We start from the raw sequence: 20391 nt of genomic DNA on the forward strand, positions 1-20391 counted from the left end.
GGATAAGAACTTACATAGTAGAAATGTGTCCTTGCTGACTGCTTGTCTAGACCCATGAAAGTCTCAATACGGGGTGACAGGGGATAAGAACTTACATAGTAGAAATGTGTCCTTGCTGACTGCTTGTCTAGACCCATGAAAGTCTCAATAGGGGGTGACAGGGGATAAGAACTTACATAGTAGAAATGTGTCCTTGCTGACTGCTTGTCTAGACCCATGAAAGTCTCAATAGGGGGTGACAGGGGATAAGAACTTACATAGTAGAAATGTGTCCTTGCTGACTGCTTGTCTAGACCCATGAAAGTCTCAATAGGGGGTGACAGGGGATAAGAACTTACATAGTAGAAATGTGTCCTTGCTGACTGCTTGTCTAGACCCATGAAAGTCTCAATAGGGGGTGACAGGGGATAAGAACTTACATAGTAGAAATGTGTCCTTGCTGACTGCTTGTCTAGACCCATGAAAGTCTCAATAGGGGGTGACAGGGGATAAGAACTTACATAGTAGAAATGTGTCCTTGCTGACTGCTTGTCTAGACCCATGAAAGTCTCAATAGGGGGTGACAGGGGATAAGAACTTACATAGTAGAAATGTGTCCTTGCTGACTGCTTGTCTAGACCCATGAAAGTCTCAATAGGGGGTGACAGGGGATAAGAACTTACATAGTAGAAATGTGTCCTTGCTGACTGCTTGTCTAGACCCATGAAAGTCTCAATAGGGGGCATCTTGGCATAGGAATCTGCAATGGACAACGCGCAACAACATTCACACAGCAATTCATAGCAAATGTGCAGAAAAACCAGAAATTGGGTTGACATACATGTACTCACAAAAGCACCTTTCTTTGAAAGCCCCCTTTCCATGACAAAAAATAATTCAAATCATACTTGAATGAAATTATTTCTAATAAATGATGTATATTTTACTAAAAAAAAAATTGTTTGCAGAAATACATTTTTCACTTTTCTTTTCTAACCTTGTGCAAACATTTACAACTAAAAATATGCAAATGTAGTTTCAATATCAAGTTTCAGTGATAAAAAAAAATGTGCAAAAAGCCGCCATACATGTATCTGCTTATCATTTCATTAAATTACAATCATTTCATGCTAAACCAGGGCTTACTCCCACATTCATCAACTAATTCAGGAACTAAAAATTAACAAAATTTCGCCCCATGTGTTTACTTTTTTGCACCAATGGGTTATTTTTAATTAAATAAATGTGTAACTGGCAACATCTTTGTTTTCCCTAAATAAAACTTCATAAAAACCAAATGAGAAAATGTTCTATGTTCTAAAGTAATTTGACTTAAACTATTTTGAGCTGCAAGCAGCCCTGTTCAATTCTTGGTACAATTTCTTACCTGCTTTGAAAGCAAACACAAGATTGTTTACCTTCGTCATCAGTCGGGTCTAACGATTTCATCTCCAACATTTCATAGGGCTTAAACAGAATGTCCGCCTTCTTGGATACAAATCTCCTCATGTTCATGATAAATGTGGGGTCACTGAAATAATGGTAGTGGATATAGTATAATTTCTGCATCAGCTTAACAACATTATTCTGAATACCAACAAACTAGAGAATACCAGGTTACTATTAAATTAAGGTAAGTTTTATTTAGCAAGGTTAAAAAACCTGAACAACTATTTATTCCTTCATTTTCTCAATTTTTTAGTCTTTATTTTGAATATAAACAAAAGAAAATTAAAGAGTAAGAGTGCCCATAGGATTATTAATTGCTCACTAATTGTAGCGCAGTGGTATAATAATCTATGCCTTTGGTTTGAGTCTTTATTTTTATTTTATTTATCATATTACTGATGGGGTTTTGCTAGTTTTTATGATTAATGCATTATTTAAACAAACTATGTAGAGAACCACACCATGATAATTATACCAACCAAATATGAAAGCTATTATAGCTACCGGTATTATAGTGCATGTATATTAGCTTAAGCCTTTGCGGTTTTGGTATTGAAGTGTTTTCAAGTATTTGCATATAAGTAAATGTTAAATTGGGAATACCCAGGGAAAAGCCAGTTTGGACTCCAGGGGCACCATTTCAATGAACTTTGTGGAGGACAACACAATGTTAACTTGCATACCAAATATTTAACCTAATGGCCATGTGATTCTAAAGAAATCTTTGAAGTTTTCATTTTGAAAACATTTTTGGGGCCACTTCATCTAATAACAGAGTGGAATGATTGTAACAGTCGTCATAGAGAACCACCCAACGAACAAACCTTTTTAGTAACGTCAAATTCTGTCCAGTGCGCAGCATAGAAGACTCGATTTAAAGGGACCTTTTCAAGTGGTAGACTTTTACTGCAGGGGTTCAGTGGTTCCAGCCCAGTTGGTTACTTTTGTTTTCTTTCTTTAATGCTATTCTTGTTTTTTTACTGGAGCTTTTTAGATCCAATGTTTACATTTATCTATATACAGCATTTATTGACAAACTTCAATACATGCCAAAATCTGTGAAAAGGTCCCTTTAAAGAAAACATTCACAGCTCTTCACATGGACAGACAATGGACATCACAGGTTACATGTACCAATAGGTCAATGAGCACACTGTGCTCAAGTGAGCTAAAAACAAAACAAACATAAAAACATCACCAAAAATAAAATAAAAAGTACACGAGAGCTTCATGCTACATGCCAGATGATGGGATAAAGTCCACCTTTTGAATCAATTAATCATATATTGTATAAATTCACTCACACTGAGAAGGTAAATAACTTAATTAGCTTTTCTTGTATGGAAAATTGATTGGCACAAACCAGAAAATGCAGGAAATTATGTTCATGCCTTCGCCAAAAGTATTGCTATTGAGTAGACTGTTAAACTGTTCCTTGTAACTGGTTGTATTTTCTTTTTTCTTTTTTTTCTAATTGAAAATTTCAGAATAACAGCACACAAAATATACTTACCTAGAGCATGTCAAGAAAACATTGGCAACAAAAAGCAACAAATAAAAACATTGTGCACACTTCAGTTCTAATAAACTTAACATTAAAATATTGATTCTTCATGACTAGACTTGCCCCCCCAAAAATATATATAAAATAGCAGTTTAAAACCTATTAAAAGCCAACATGACCAACATGTTAGTTTTAAATATAAATGCAATATAATTTTGAGTTTAAATTTGATTCCTTTCATCAGTTTTATTTATCAATCACAGAGTTTTTAAAAGAAAGTGTTCAGATTCAAATAGTTTCACCCAAAAATTGTGAAATCATTGTTCAAATAACTCTGTTTAATAATATTATTAAATGAATTCTAAAAGCCAGTGGGTCATCTCTAAAATATTTCCTACTACATGTATTACCTTTAAAATGTCCCTTCTTAGAGCTATTATCTGTCTGTAAAATGCCCTCTACTATTTTGTTTAAAATTTTCCTAAATATTTCCTTGTATATGTACCGGTTCTTACTTAGAACTCTAATCTCTACCATGTTACCTACTATGACTCTCAAATGCACTATACAATAATCATATAACACATCATCGATCATTCATGTCTAAAATGACCCCTGCACTAATCTCTAAAATGTTCCCTTCTATTATTTCTAACATATTGATCATACTTGATCTCCGGAACTTGTGGTCGGTGGTTCTGTAAATGCAGGAATATGTTTGCGGGCACCTTTTCCTGCTCTAGTTGCAACTGCCGTAGAAAGTCTGGACCGTGGTATTCCACAGCCTTTCCAAGAAGTCGCTCATCCATGACCGTACTAGCTCTGCTTATATCCGAGTACAAACTACTCTGAAAAACGTTCTTAAGAATTAAATCAAGCCTAAGCCAATACAGTAGAGTGTCACCTAATAAAATAGGTCATTTATTCACTTTATAGTTTGAAATGGTGTTTGAAGGACAAAAAAATTAACAAACATTCACACACAAAAACATTCGGTTTTATTAAATTATATAAGTAAAAACTCATGATACATTAAAATGTGATTCATATTTATGAAAAGAAATACTTGTAATAACTTGTGCTCTTGAGTTAATATGGTATGTAATTTGCAATATTTTGAGAGAAATAAAGCTCATCAAAGGTTTGAATATAGTTGTTTTGGTACAGACATATGAGCAACCAGTAATCTGAGGAGGATAAAATACAGGTATGATTTGCAGACTTGTGGCAATTATGTTACCTTTATATCCAGGAAAACACATATATCTGCTCAGTTGCTAAGTCTGTTGACCAAATGCAAATTTGTTATATCACCTGCAAACAAGAAACAACAATTTAATTCACACAACAAGTTATGATTGTTAAGACCACACATTACTGTTATCATTCTTTCCATCGAAGTACACATCATTACAGATTACATGTATTTGCTAAACAATGTATTTTCCTAAGCTTAGAATGGCATACATAGCTACCGGTATATTGGTTTGTTTGTGGCGCTGCTCTAACGGGGAAGATGGCATACTGTAATTTTCTTGTAATAATCATCTTGTTATAAAGACTGCAGACAGAAGTATTTTTAGTTCCCTGCCGGTTTCACCAGAGGGGACTTATGGTTTTGTATCCGTCCGTAAGTCCATCTGTCAGTCCGTCACACTTTTCTGGATCCTGCGATAACTCTTAAAGTTCTTAATATTTTTTCATGAAACTTGGAATATGGATAGATGGCAATATGGACATTTTTTACGTCATATCATTTTGTTCCTACGTCAAAAATTGTGGTTGCCATGGCAACAAATAGACTAGAAATACTGCTGAAAATGGTGTTTTTTCTGGATCCTGCGATAACTCTAAAAGTTCTTAATATTTTTTCATGAAACTTGGAATATGGATAGATGTTGATATGGACATTATGCACGTCATTTCATTTTGTTCCTACGTCAAAAATTGTGGTTGCTATGGCAACAAATAGACCAGAAATACTGCTGAAAATGTTGTGTTTTTTCTTGATCCTGCGATAATTCTAAAAGTTCTTAATATTTTTTCATGAAACTTGGAATATGGATAGATGGCAATATGAACATTATGCACGTCATTTCATTTTGTTCCTACGTCAAAAATTGTGGTTGCTATGGCAAGAAATAGACTAGAAATACTGCTGAAAATGGTGTTTTTTTCTGGATCCTGCGTAACTCTAAAAGTTCTTAATACTTTTTCATGAAACTTGAAACATGGATAGATGGCAATATAGACATTATGCACGTCATTTCATTTTGTTCCTACGTCAAAAATTGTGGATGCTATGGCAACAAATAGACTAGAAATACTGCCGAAAATGGTGTTTTTTTCTGGATCCTGCGATAACTTTAAAAGTTCTTAATATTTTTTCATGAAACTTGAAACATGGATAGATGGCAATATGGACATTATGCACGTCATTTAATTTTGTTCCTACATAAAAAATTCTGGTTGCTATGGCAACAAATAGACTACAAATAATGCTGAAAATGGTGGTTTTCTGGATCCTGCGATAACTCTAAAAGTTCTTTTTTTCATGAAACTTAAACATGGATAGATGGCAATAAGGAAATGATGCACTTCATTTCATTTTGTTCCTACGTCTAAAATTCTGGTTGCTATGGCAACAAATAAAAAAATATTCTGACAAAGGTGGAATTTCTGACAATGGTGGAGCCGGTAGGGGACTTTTATTGCTTGGCAATAGTCTTGTTCAAACTGCTACTATAAACTCACATTATAATTTAACACATCTGTTAGAGATTTCTACACAATTATTTAAAAATAAGGATTACAATTCTTTTATCAGGATAGGCGTTTGCCAAAGGCCGCCATGAGGGAAATTTATCAGTTTTTTTCCACCATTTTGGGAAATGGGCCGGGTCCTTTATAATTTGGTAAAAATTATGGTGTTTTGATTTAAATTGGGAAATTAGCGTTGTTGTTTTTTTGCTAACAAATGCTTCAAAATTGAGAGTAAAATTATTTTCAATATTATTTGTTCTAAGGTTCAACTTATAAAGCTGGATGGGAGATGGACTGAATGTTGAGATCTAAAAAAAAAATTTTTTGTTTGAAACCTCACAAATTCAAACCAAAAAACCCACTGATTATGGACCCTGTTAGATAACATTGCTTTGTTCAAAGATCTTGGAAAAATTATTTCGCTCTAATTTTAAAGTTATTACATTAACAAATGAGACATGTAGAAATGTAAAAAGAATGTTGTGTGTATGTAATGATGTTTGGAAGCTTTGTCAATCAAATTTGAATAACCACACCAAGATAAGGATCCATACAGGCTAACATTCTAAATGATTTGGTATGACTGCAGGGGTTCTATGGTTTGTTTGACAGTGCTCGGAAGCATTACCATAGTCACTTATAGTTCTTAAAAAACGGTCATGTACATGATATTAATGTATATTCTTACTATGTTGATTTTATATGTATGTATATGAATGTGACTGAAATAAACTAATAAACTAAACTGTAAAGATACCTTCCTTTTAATTCCAACAAACAGTGTTGATTTTTTCACATCATATTAAAATTCAAGTCTGATTCATCCAATGCAGTAAATTTCTGATATTTTTCACTCATACTATCCTTTTAATATCACGTTAATTTTTCAATGCTCAGTGGACAGAACAGGCATTATTTAAGTACAGTAGTATTAAGTGATGTCTTTTGAAATGGCCACATGATGACAGCGTTACAATCTTACAGCTGTTACTTTCAAGATATCAATGGACAGAACAGGCATTATTTTAATTCAGTAGTTTTAATTGATGTCTTTTGAAATGGCCACGTGATGACAGAGTTACAAGCTTACAGCTGTTACTCCAAAGAAGATTAATTATTGTTTCTTTTGGGAATATGATTGCCTGGTAATTATGTTTTGATTTAGAAAAACAAATCATATTCAATATCAATTTTCCAATACAAAAATTTACCCATTCCCCTAAAAAACATAAACAAATGAACAAAATAAACTGTGGGCTTTTAGATTTAAATATCATATGCATTTTTATGCACATTTGAATGCTATAGGTGCTATAAGTAATTTGGTTTGTTGTTTGTTGTCATTTTAATTAACAATTAATGGTTAATTCAATTAAAATAAGAACAAGAGATGTGTTCGTCAGAAACACAATGCCCCCTATTGCGCTTCTTTGAAATAATTTTTTTTTTTTTACCTTTGACCTTGAACGATACCCTTGACCTTCCACCACTCAAAATGTGCAGCTTCATGAGAACGCCGCTTTAAAAAAAAATAAAAAAAATTTACCTTTGACCTTGAAGGATGACCTTGAAGGATGACCTTGACCTTCAACCACTCACAATGTGCATTTTCATGAGAACGCCGCTTTGATTTTTTTTTTTTACGTTTGACCTAAAAGGATGACCTTGACCTTGAAAAAATAATTTACCTTTGACCTTGAAGGATGACCTTGACCTTCAACCACTCACAATGTGCAGCTTCATGAGAACATTGCTTTGAATTAATTTTTTTTTACCTTTGACCTTGAAGGATGACCTTGACCTTGAAGGATATCCTTGACCTTGAAGGATGACCTTGACCTTGAACTTCCACCACTCACAATGTGCAGCTTCATAAGAACGCCGCTTTGAAAAAATAAATATTTTTTTGACCTTTTACCTTGAAGGATGACCTTGAAGGATGACCTTAACATTGAAGGATGACCTTGACCTTCCACCACTCACAACGTGCAGCTTCATAAGAACGCCACTTTGAAAAACAATATTTTTTTTGACCTTTGACCTTGAAGGATGACCTTGACCTTGAAGGATGACCTTGACCTTAAACTTCCACCACTCACAATGTGCAGCTGCATGAGAACACCACATTAACTTTTATATATTTTTTTTACCTTTGACCTTGAAGGATGACCTAAGCCTTAAACTTCCACCACTCAAAATGTGCAGCTTAACGAGATACACATGCATGCCAAATATCAAGTTGCTATCTTCAATGATAAAGTAATGGCCAATTTTAAAGTTTTCGGACGGACAGATGCCATATATTTGACATTTGACCTTGAAGGATGACCTTGACCTTCACCTTTCACCACTCAAAATGTTAAGCTCCGTGAGATGCACATGCATGCCAATTATCAAGTTGCTATCTTCAATAGTGAAAACGTTATGGCCAATGTTAAAGTTTTTGGACGGACATGCCATATATTTGACATTGACCTTGTAGGATGACCTTGACCTTCACCTTTCACCACTCAAAATGTGCAGCTCCGTGAGATGCACATGCATGCCAAATATCAAGTTTCTATCTTCAATAATAAAAAAAGTTGTGGCCAACGTTAACGTTTTTTTTTTGACGGACGGACAGACTGACACACATACTGACATACTGACTGACGGACAGTTCAACTGCTATATGCCACCCTACTGGGGGCATAACAAAATTTAAGTGCGCAGATTTCATAATTTACAGTTTGGTTAAAAAGGTAAAATACCTCAACTTATTTAAAGATGTATTTCATATAACCGAATAACATGACTTCTCCTTGATTTCTTTTGAACTTTGACTACTCCTAGATCCCAGGCAAAAGAGAAGTGACTTCTCCCTAAAGTTTGATCTTTTGCCAACACCTGAACGATTATTTTTACATAAAAAATACAAAACCAGAATTAATGAAACAAGAAGAGGGCTCACCTGAGATAACAAGATATTATTGGGACAAATCTTTTGACCAAGTTGCATGAAGATTGGAAAATAAATGTGGCCTCTAGAGTGTTAACAAGGTTTTACTATAGCCATATAAGGAAAAATGCCCCGCCCCCTGACGGCCATGTTTTTCAACCAACTGGCATCATTTTCGAACTTGTCCAAGATATTATTGGGATGAATCTTCTGACCAAGTTTCATGAAGATTGGACAATAAATGTGGCCTCTAGAGTGTTAACAAGATTTTACTGTAGCCATATACAGGGGTTCCGCTGTCGATCGCCATTGGCGCCAAACGGCGCTAATTTTTTGTAAGTGGCTCCAATTTTTTTTAAAGTGGCGAATTTAAAAAAATCGGTAAAATCCTATCCGAAAATGTACTGCGAGTCGAAAAGCACGCGACCGAGCATAAGCGGCCAGCGTTTGTCAGTTGTAAATATTGATTTACGACGATGAAAGCGACCTACAGTGTAGAGTGCACTGAAATCACGGAAGCGTGAAAGTGTTACAGTCCGTGTTTTTACTGCTTTTGTCAAGTTTTATGTGGGTTATTATCGGATTAACGGTTCTTTTATGATAAAGAACACTCAATTATGTAACACTTAGGACAAACTGGCACAAAGATCAATGATTATAACGATATATAAGGCGGTGTTAAATTAAATTGAGATGTTTGTCGTTCAGATGTGTATCATTTTTTTCCCTTTCAGTTTATGTGCATCATATTAGCCAAAGACCAAATGTAACTGTTAAACAATTAAATTTAGATGTTTTATTTTCTGAAATGTAACTGTTTAACAATTAAATTGAGAGGCTTTATTTATTGAGGTTTGATTTTTTTCCCTTCCAGATGATGTACATTTGTGTGATTGTATGTTTAAATAAATTTTTATAAAAAATGTATGCAGCATACTGTTCCATTGATGTTAACATTAATAGATAAGTTTGGTTATATGTGATTGCTTATCATGTGCAAACCAATGTTTTTATGTAAAAATAAAGCTTATTAAGACTTATGAAGTTACTTATTATTATTTATGTATTTACATACTTTTAAAAGTAATAATATAGTCAATGACATTGATGTTGTAAGGTTTCTTAGACGATTGTCATAATTAATAAGGTTGGAATAACTGACAGTTTCGCGCCCCGAAAAAGTGGCGACAACTTTTTTTGGGCCAGTGGAACCCCTGCATATAAGCAAAAATGCCCGACCCATGGCAGCCATGTTTTCTAGCAAAAGTTACCATTTTTTAAATCATTCAAGATATCATTGAGATAAATCTTCTGAGCAAATTTCATGAAGATTGGAAAATAAATGTGGCCTCTAGTGTTAACAAGGCATTAAAATTTTCACTCGTCCTGCAAGCACATGCACTTGTCCTTCAAATATGGGTGAAATAAAGATTGCAAAGGGCTGATATGACCAATAAAGTTTCTTGTTTCACTGCTAAATTGCTGCTTTCTCAGTTGTTCATGCCAGCTGATCACAAAATAAATGTTAAGCAGTGAAATAAGTTACTTTATTTATGAGGAACACACAATAAATAATTGAAGACAATTTTGTGTTTGCCGTTTTTCTAATGCCCGCGTGCTTTCCGTTTCCTACGTTTGAACATCGCTACCGCCAACTTTAAAGAACGCTCGTATGCCAGACATTTTTCTGACGAAATTCAGACTGGTTTGAAACCGTACTTCGCGTTTAAATAATTCTTTAAAAATCAATACTTACAGTGAATGCATATGTTGGTTCCCTGTCACCATGGACGCGCAAAGTTTACGCCAAAAAGCCAATATTTACTGGGGACACAGTCTCGCATAACAACGTGCACCTGCTGTATGAAGTTTACAACTACAATTTCCGGTTCATTCGCGATCTACTTTCGGAATAGCTATGATTTAAGAAAATGATTTTATTTAATGAAAACAAGTCTTACCAGTGTCCGACAAATCCATTGCCCGGAGCCCGGGGGCTACCGAAATTTTTCATCGGGCTACTGAAATTTTTCAGCTGACGCCCGCCGGGCTACTATAAATCTATAAGAGCGGTAGCCCGGTTTATTGACAGACATACGTAGAATAAACTCGCTGACCATGTGTTTGTACACTGTGTATTGCTTATAATCCGATAACAAAGTGCAATCAATTATCTAATCAGTCACCGATCACTTGCGGTAATGTCTTAAACAGTAACAGTGTATTTTAATCATCCAATCAGAATCAACATTTGTCGTCTGCTAATAATATAATGAGAGCCGGTTGGATAGTTGGCGCACATCATTTCGCAGTTTGGAATTCTTTGTTAACCGCAACAAATAGTAATAGCGACAACGTTTTTGATGTCGTCAAATATCCAAGGACGCCAAACATTAAATAAATCAAAACAATAGCGGATTCTTCAAAACGGTAACGAAACCGAAAATGAATATTAATGACAACTTTGTGAACGCGGTTAACACCTGCTAATTAGTTTGCATTGTCAATTAATAATTGGATTAATCGACTGTTAATCAATAATCCCATATATGCCCGATTTATATTTTTTAAACCAAATTATGGGTGGGTAATATAGACGATAAGAGTCATAAACACAAACGTTTGAAATTTTCTAAAGTGTCAAATGAATTTCGGCATATGGTTCTATTTAAAGATATGATGAAATAAGCTCCCAATCAGGACCGTTGTATTGCAACATGCGAAAATAACCTGCCACGGTTTGCACGCGTTGTGTACAGCTATTTTAGGTTACAAAATTCTACATTTAAGAAATGAATTTCTTTGTCCTGATATAAAGCGGGCGAAAATTTGCGTGGGTGTATTTATTTGTAAATAAAAATTTCATAGCGGGTACAACATTGAGATCATTTAATTTCCATTAAAAGTTTCGTTGTGAATTTCAACTAAAGTACCGGGGTATCTCGCGAATTATTTGGCATTGACATTTTCTCTTAATAAAATATCATGTAAACACGCTGTATCGTAACCGTTAAGCTGTATCAGTTCCTTCAGTATTGAAACAATTATTGTATTGTATACTGACTGCACACAAGTGTCGTAACATACTGATGCAATACGTAAATTCGGACAGTACTTAAAGTCGGACACAAGTAAATAAATGATTCAATACTCTTGATTTCTTGAAACTTGGTTTTTGTTGTTAAAAAGAGCAATTGCATTGATTAACACCATACGAGTCAATCGTATTGATCATCTAAACGCTTTATTCACGTTTACGACTTAACGTGCTGTCCGAATTTAAGTACACATACATGTGCACATACATGTAATATCTACATGTAGTATATGATTTTCTTTGGTACATTTCCATTTAAGTACACGGTGCCTGTACTGTAACATTAATTTACGATATTGACTGTGTACATCAGACTACTCGCTGTTTTATGTATATGTATGTATACATATTATGTATATGTAAATCAGTGATTTTTTTTGCTTTTTTTTCTTACAGCCTGTGCCTTTTGGATTGGGAAAATTAGCGCGATAAACCATGAAATTGGGAAAAATAGCGCGATAAACCATGAAATTGGAAAACATTATAAATATGATTATAAGAACAGAATTAAAATTATTAAAGTATGTTTGACAGCATTTTTATATTATAAAGTACTAATTTAATGTGTTCTTACAATGAAGACAATGTTAAGTTAATATCCTTCCACATTCATATTGAACTTGCAATAATCTATATAGATTCTTAAATATACCATTTAATCATAACCTCTTTAACAGTAAGAATTTAATTCAGTATTCTTTTAAATTAAATATCATATGGTGAAAACATTAACACATATTAATAAAAAAACGCTTTTGTGGTCTTGCTATGTTAATGATGTATTATATGGAGTTAAAATAATTTATTTCATTTCTTTACCTTTCAACCACTTGCACTTCAATGCTATTTCAGTAAACTGTAAAGCGTGACAAACATAATAAAGCAGAATATGCATATGAATCTGATTTTACACAGATCCACTAACATATAAATCATATCATGTTTATCTCTTTCTATTTTCGAACGATACTCATCTTAAATGCATTAACTTTGTGAGTAACGGTAGACTAACTCCAATTTCCCAACACTGATTTCCGTGATGCACATTCACTGTGAAGATTTGTAATGAATATTTGTTGTTTTTATCTCAAACGTTATATTTTGCGTTATTTGACACACGCATTAAATTTTTCCGTAATAACCATATGATATCCGTTGTTAATTTTAATGTTATTTATCATTTTCGCCGCGCATCGCATATTTCTCGTCTGCTTGCCGCCATCTTGGGCGTGTGTAAAAACAGGCGTTTACAATCGGGATACATCGACTATCGTCGGTATCCTCCGCAATATGGAGAGAGATGTGGATAGCAATCTCGATCGGCACTCATTCGAAATTATTGCTAAATTACATTGTAATCTTATTGGCTTTATTGGGAAAATTTTGTCTTTTATGGGGAAATTTTAATCAAATTTTTGGGAAAAAACGTCATTTTTTGCAATTGGGAAGCAGCCGAATATCGGCTGTAATTTCTGGCAAAAAAAATCACTGTAAATGAAGAAATAAAATAAAGATGAAAACCTGCCTCTTTTTCATTTTGTAGGAAAATTGTATGGGCTACCAAATATTTTTATTGGTAGCCCAGTGGGCTACCTGAAAAATAAGAAATTTGTCGGACACTGTCTTACTCTTCAGAAAATACATATTTTAACATCAGCTTTTCTCACTCGTCCTGTAGGACGAGAGCTTTAGGGAAATTCACTGGTCCTTTCGAGATTTTACTTGTCAATACAAGCGGACGAGTGGTATTTTTGTCCCCTGTATATGGGGAGGTCCTACCTTATCACATGGGAAGGTTATAGCCCGAAATTTGAGCAGAATTTAAACAGTCTATGTAAAAAAATCAACTTATGCAGTTTATTCTTTTTATTAAACTAAAATATAATGTTCTAATGACCTGGCATTCTGCCAATTATTTCGTAAACGAAAATCAATATGAAAACGAAAGTACAGGACTTAAATGGATGTATTTTATATGTACAGTTAAAGGCCGGAATGCCATTTACACATAAAATTTTGGAATAAAAAATACATATGAAAACAATTACTGTATGAGTGTATCCATGGCCATGAAAGGGATATTGACAATTATTGATCACTAAATCTTCGAACAGGAAGTTTTAAACAAACTGATAACGTTGGAACATTGAAATTTGGAACACAGAAAAATAAGCTTGTAAAATCAAACGCGTGTGGGCATTTCTATTGCACTTAACAGAATAGCTGACATGACTATTTAATGCATTGTATGGAACATACCTTTGCCTCGATTATATCAGATAAGATCAGATTTCTTCGTAAATTCTTCCCCGAGACACGCCATTGTTTCAAGGGATGTAACTCTGCACATAAGAGATAAGAAAACAACGACACCGTGCAGTAATGACATTGACCCGTGCATTGCAGTTGTTGTTGTAAGACACCGGGAAATATATCGATTAAGTATTCACCTGTTTGAATGAAAATGGGCGACCCAATACTATGTCCAGAAATCAAATATACTCAGGTGAGTGTTTGTATAAGTCTTTAACGACATGACATTGTCTTTTAATTGCTTTTTGCGGTTAACTTTGTGTCTCTTTGACATGGTGCATCCTCATTTTTGACCCTGAAAAGTGAAAGCGGCCCTGATGCAGTTAACAATGAAATTATTTTTTTCTTCATATTTTCTTATATGACTCATAACTATATTACCTAACCTTACCTTACCATAGTTGAATTCTTGAAGAAGACCCTCAGCCTCAAACTCAAGCTCTTCATTTCCGGTTGAGATTTTGGCTTCAAAGTTGTAAACAATTTCTTGGTTTTTCCAATATTTATCAAGTCTTGCCTCAAATGAGTTTATGGATCTAGCTTAATAAGGATAGTGAACCGATTAACTGACAATAAATCAATAAATTATTGATGTTACAAAATAATTACAAAAAGCAGTATAATACGATTATTTCAGCATCATAGGGCTCTGTCATAATTTGTCTGTTAAAAGAGACAGATCAATCTCAATCAATTATTGACAATAATGAACACTATAATACAGCATGTTTCTTGATTATTTTTTCAACATTTTTATTTAATTTTAAATTCATAATAACCTTCAATGTAATTCCTTTTTTTAAATTTATATTCTTATAAAAATTATATACATTTATAATGTATGACTACATTTATTTTCCTTGTAAAAAGCATACAAACAAGGAGTGTATGAATGGTTTGAATTTCAGTTGTTAATCAAACATCAGTTTGGGTAGTTGTTTGTATGTCAGTTGTTCATCAACAACATGTTTGGATATTGGTTTGTATTTCAGTTGTTCATCAACAATATGTTTGGATATTGGTTTGTATTTCAGTTGTTCATCAAACATCAGTATGGATATTGGTTTGCATTTATAATTGATAATGTAGTACTTCATTTATTTCGCTTTAAAATGCATAAAACGCATATAACGTGTATTTCAAAACAAGGATCGTGTGTATGGTTTGTATTTCAGTTGTTCATCAACATCAGTTTGGATATTGGTTTGTATTTCAGTTGGTCATAAACAATACCTTTGGATATTGGTTTGTATTTCAGTTGTTCATCAACAATGAGTGGGTAAACAGCCAGAGTGGAAAGACTTTCCCCACCCTCAACCCGTGCACGGGCAAGGAGATATGTCAGGTGCAGGAGGCAGACAAGGTTCGCTTGTTTGTGTTAAGATTTGAGTCACGCTTTGGGAAAATGGGTCTGAATTCAAGTGCGTAAAGTGTGGTCCCAGATTGGCCTGTGCAGCCCTCACAGGCTAATCAGGAACATAATTTTTATGCCTGAACGGTAATTTGGCTAACAAGCGACTTCCTTTGAAAGAAAAGAACAATAAAGCGGATAGTGGCATCCCTCTTTAGTTTGTGTGGACTGCACAGGCTAATCTATGAAGATGCTCTAGATACTTGCATTAAGTTCTGTTTTCCCAGCATGAGGCTTATTTGTTTTGTTGCCTTTTGTTTGAAATACTAGTACATTAACATTAAAGGGACATGCATCAGACTAGCAAATGTTATGATATGCAGAGTACAAATGGCATGCATTTCTATGCAGTGCTTGTTCTCACCATTTTAGGGAACAGTATTACCTATACCACTAAACTTGGGAATTTAAGCATCAACTAACTATAGATTTGGAAGAACCATATATTTGCTTGATGTATTACTTCAGAATAATTATTGATAACACTCACATAAAACAATAAAATCTTAACATTACAATATTAATAAAAGGGATAATTACAACTTCATATTTATTTACTAATGTAAAAAAGCCATATTTCCAAGTATTTGAAAGTCAAACAATCATTTGGGAATTTGAGGACTGGATATGGGAAGAAAGATACATGCACTTGGGAATGTGACCGAATAACAGCTATAAAATCTGCTGCAAAAAGGCGTTAACCAATACGATATTATAGGTCAAGAATCACTGATCTAGATGGTATATTTAACATTTTTGAAGACGGGTCTGGTTTAATGCAAAATTTACCCTATATTTCCTAGATAAAAGTGTAGACAATTTAGCCTCGTTCTAGTATAAATTGGCTTAATTTACTTGCGTAAAGTGGCATCCCAGATGAGTCTGCACAGGCTAATAAGGGATGAAACTTTCTGCCTAAGCTGGATTTTTTTAAAGAAAAGACTTCATCTAAATTATTTTTATGCCCCACCCACCACTATAGTGGGGGACATATTGTTTTTGCCTTTGTGTGTTTGTTTGTTTGTTTGCCCCAACTTTAACATTTGCAATAACTTTTGCAATATTCAAGATAGCAACTTGATATTTGGCATGCATGTGTATCTCATGGTGCTGCACATTTTGAGTGGTGAAAGGTCAAGGTCATCCATCAAGGTCAAAGGTCAAATATATGGGTCAAAATTGCTCATTTAATGAATACTTTTGCAATATTGAAGATAGCAACTTGATATGTGACATGCATGTGTATCTTATGGAGCTGCACATTTTGAGTGGTGAAAGGTCAAGGTCATCCTTCAAGGTCAAAGGTCAAATATATAGCTTCAAAGCGGCGCAAAAGGGGACATAGTGTTTCTGACAAACACATATCTTGTTTATGAAAGCGTAAAGTATTACACAGGCTAATTTGGGAAAACACTTTACACACATGCATTAGCTCTTTCAGTGCGGGAACCACAGGACGTGGCGTCTCATCAGGATCCAAACTGTTTGCTATTCTGATAGTATTCTTGGGAAAAAAATCGAAGAAAATGCTAATTTTAGAATTTCTGCAGACGACATTTTAGCAGACGACAAATTTCCCAGCATGCAAAGGGTTAGGCACAGTATTCCCAGAACATGGTTATATTGTTCTGTTTAGGCGGATGTTGATCTTGCTGTGAAAGCTGCCCGTGCTGCATTTCGGCGTGGCTCCCCCTGGAGGAAACTGGACGCGTCCAAGAGAGGACAACTCATGAACAAGCTTGCAAGACTAATGAGAGAAAATATCACATATATCGCTGTAAGTGCTTTTAATTTGTTTATTGTTTTTTAATGCTCATTGTTAAAAATTAGTTTGGACCTGTTACGAGTTCAAGTACATTGTTTAAACATTTTACCAAAGTTCAAACAGTTGTTATTTTTTTGTTAATGGATAAATTGATCATAATATTTTCCGGAAGTTTTAAATTAATGAGGCTTGATTTCATTTTCTTCATCCATATGTATAAAAATAATGTTTTTCCAGGAAGAATCCCCAGTTTTTAGAAACGGACAAATCATACTGGTCTTTGTATCAGTTTGAACATAATGTACATGCCGAAAACAAATTTTACATCTGGATCTAGACTACGGACTACTTATATAAAAACTGATATGTGTTGCTTTAACTTTACTTCAAACACAAAAGCTTACTTTCTTTCTCCCCTCAAGCCATGTATTATAAAGTATAATCAAGTTTCGTTGTGGAAAAATTGGGCTTAATTAATGTACTAAAGTTTCTATCCAGATAAGCCTGTGCAGACAGCACAGGCTTATCAGGGACGACATGTTTTGCATATACTGGATATTTGCTAAGAAGAGACTTCTTTCAAACACAAAAATACCATATATGTGTTAATTGTTGTCCCTGGTTGGCCTGTGCATAATGCACAGGCTTATCTTGTACGGCACTTTACGCACACCCTTTAAGCCCAGATTTCCCAGAAAGAGGCTCAAATTATTTAACTTGTTTTATTGTCCTATGTTTACAGAGCCTTGAGACCCTGGACAATGGCAAGCCGTACCTGGATGCAAGGGAAGACATAATTGCTGCAACTGAGAACATAGAGTACTACGCAGGCTGGTGTGATAAGATCCACGGGCAGACAATTCCAGTCGGCAAGTATCATTACCATTTTTTTTTCACCAGTTTTGGAATGGATGCCTGGCTGGGGCCCTTTGCAATCGGAAAAACCACATCATTTTGACTTAAATGGGAAGTTGTTTTTGTTTTTTCTTTTGCTATGCATGATTTAAAATTTAGAATAAAGTGTGTTCAATTTTATATTTACTAAGATTCAGATCATAGGGCATTATAAGAAATGAACTAAAAAAAAAATGTATAAAAGATAGTTTTATTTATTAATTTTTTTAATCCTTCAATTGGGTATTTTATGCAGTCTTTTGGAGAAAATATTAACTTTTTGAGATTGGGCATTTGCCAAAAATCATCAGCACCGCATTACCGTTTTTTTTTTCTTTAAAAGCTGACAAAGGGCACCATACTTACTGCTTAGAAAGAAAGGGTTAGATGAAAAGCATGTTTCTAATGTATGGCTTTATTCTATTTTAAAGGAAAAAAAAACACGTCTCAATTAAAAAATGAGTCTTATTGTAAAATCTTTTCCAATTAAAATGAGCTTAGGTTTCTATTTGTTTTTATTTTGACATGGAGCTTACGAATGTTTACAGTCATGGGTCAAAATAATCTTAAGTTGAACAACTGCTTTATAGATATGAGCCTTGCTCTTGGAAAATGAGGTTTAATTCATGTGTGTAAAGTGTTGCATGCTGGGAAATTTGTCGTCTGCTAAAATGTTGTCTGCTAAATTTCGAAAGTTAGCATTTTCTTTGAGTTTTTGTTAAAGAATACTATCAGAATAGCAAACAGTTTGGATCCTGATGAGACGCCACGTTCTGTGGCGTCTCATCTGGATCCAAACTGTTTGCACAGGCCTTCAAAATTTGGTTCTCGCACTGAAAGGGTTAACAATTCATGTGTGTAAAGTGTTGTCCCAGAATCGCCTGTGAAGTTCCACTAATCAGGGATGACACTTTCCGCTTTTATGGATTAATTTTTTTAAAGGAATATACAAATCCAGTCTAGGTTAAAGGGCTGCCCTTGATAAGCCGGTGCAAACTGCAAGGCTTATTTTAGACAATGCTTTTGACACATGCATTAATCCGCATGTCCAAGTCAGAGCGAACTCATGATTTGATTTTGTATTGTTCAATTTCTAGATGGATCATACTTCACTTTTACCAGACATGAGCCTGTGGGAGTTTGTGGAGCCATAATTCCAGTAATTGTATTTATATATAACTTACCTGGTAACTTTTGCATTCTTTATCATGCTAGCGATAAAATCTCCTCTGTAATATGTCAATTCATATCTCGACATTACAAGTTTTTGAGCTTTCACGATAATCCGGTCAGAACAAGTACTTAAGTAACGACCCGTCAAAGAGAACAATAGCATTAATTATATTAATCAGAACAACAATGTAGTGTTCATAACAATATTCACTGAAAACTACTACAGTTAGTTAGCACACTATGTTAAAACAATTACAATTAGTAAACATAGAATGTGAAAAAAGTACTTGTTGATTATGGGATGTATCAGAAATTAACACTGTGCCTTGTTTGTTCAGTACCAGTAATGCTCTGCCCAGTCTTTTTTCTGGACAAGCGGACAATGATGATAATTTAGAGTTCTGCAATTAAAGAGAGTCAGTCACAACTGCCTTAGTTTATTTGTTTAAAAGATTCTGTTCTCTAATAATGCTTAGTAAAATTTAACGTAATGCTTGACACAGCTGTTATTCTTAATTTGAGTCTCGTGGAAAAACTGGGCTTAATGCTATGCATAGATTGTTGTCCCAGATTTGCCTATGCAGTCATCACATGCTAATTAGGGACAACACTTTTCGCCTACACAGGATTTTTGTTTAAAAGAGACTTCTTTATGACAAAGAATCCATACAAGCAGAAAGTGTTGTCGCAGCTAAGCCTTTGTGGACTGCACAGGCTGATCTAGGAGGACACTACACACATTCGTTAAGCCACATATTTTCCAGAACAAGGTTCATATGCACAAATGGTTGAATATTCCAATGTCTGACAGTGGAACTACCCGGTGCAAATGTTGGCATGGAAACTTGGCCCGACGTTGGCATGTGGCTGTACCGTGGTGGTAAAACCTGCTGAACAAACCCCCCTGACCGCCCTCTACATTGCATCACTGATCAAAGAGGTATTGTCTAAGAGGTTACACCTCAGTTAACCCCTTTACCACTTAGATACGTATTTTGACTCATTTGTAGTGGTAACGGGTTAAATGGTGAAAAAAGCAAATTTTTACATCTAAAAACAAAAGTTCTCATCATACATTAAGCATATAAAATACTTATCTTGTGAT

At 34.5% G+C, this 20391-nt stretch overlaps 2 protein-coding genes across 11 annotated transcripts in view; one reads left to right on the forward strand and one right to left on the reverse strand.

Moving 5' to 3' along the window:
• LOC127879897 (serine/arginine repetitive matrix protein 2-like) overlaps nucleotides 1–14124 on the reverse strand; it is a 34208-nt gene extending 20084 nt beyond the window's left edge. For 2 of the 10 annotated variants that reach the window (XM_052426986.1, XM_052426985.1), the window contains exons 1-5: nucleotides 13990–14124; nucleotides 4173–4246; nucleotides 3602–3780; nucleotides 1398–1510; nucleotides 663–739 (exon numbers count right to left, since the gene is read on the reverse strand). In XM_052426986.1, coding sequence (XP_052282946.1) covers nucleotides 663–739; nucleotides 1398–1510; nucleotides 3602–3741 — 330 coding nt within the window. In that variant the 5' untranslated portion in view covers nucleotides 3742–3780; nucleotides 4173–4246; nucleotides 13990–14124. Of the gene's footprint in view, nucleotides 1–14; nucleotides 64–95; nucleotides 152–176; nucleotides 233–257; nucleotides 314–338; nucleotides 395–419; nucleotides 476–500; nucleotides 557–581; nucleotides 638–662; nucleotides 740–1397; nucleotides 1511–3601; nucleotides 3781–4172; nucleotides 4247–13989 lie in introns of those variants that run through there. The other 8 variants (XM_052426993.1, XM_052426992.1, XM_052426991.1 and 5 more) reach the window with 8 other exon arrangements.
• Nucleotides 13708–20391, forward strand: part of LOC127879900 (retinal dehydrogenase 2-like) — a 35263-nt gene continuing 28579 nt past the window's right edge. The window contains exons 1-6 of the mRNA XM_052427000.1: nucleotides 13708–14236; nucleotides 15302–15406; nucleotides 17091–17231; nucleotides 17962–18088; nucleotides 19211–19272; nucleotides 20098–20226. Coding sequence (XP_052282960.1) covers nucleotides 14189–14236; nucleotides 15302–15406; nucleotides 17091–17231; nucleotides 17962–18088; nucleotides 19211–19272; nucleotides 20098–20226 — 612 coding nt within the window. The 5' untranslated portion in view covers nucleotides 13708–14188. The remainder of the gene's footprint in view (nucleotides 14237–15301; nucleotides 15407–17090; nucleotides 17232–17961; nucleotides 18089–19210; nucleotides 19273–20097; nucleotides 20227–20391) is intronic.

This window comes from Dreissena polymorpha, chromosome 4 (assembly GCF_020536995.1).
Source record: "Dreissena polymorpha isolate Duluth1 chromosome 4, UMN_Dpol_1.0, whole genome shotgun sequence".
Lineage (NCBI taxonomy): Eukaryota > Metazoa > Mollusca > Bivalvia > Myida > Dreissenidae > Dreissena > Dreissena polymorpha.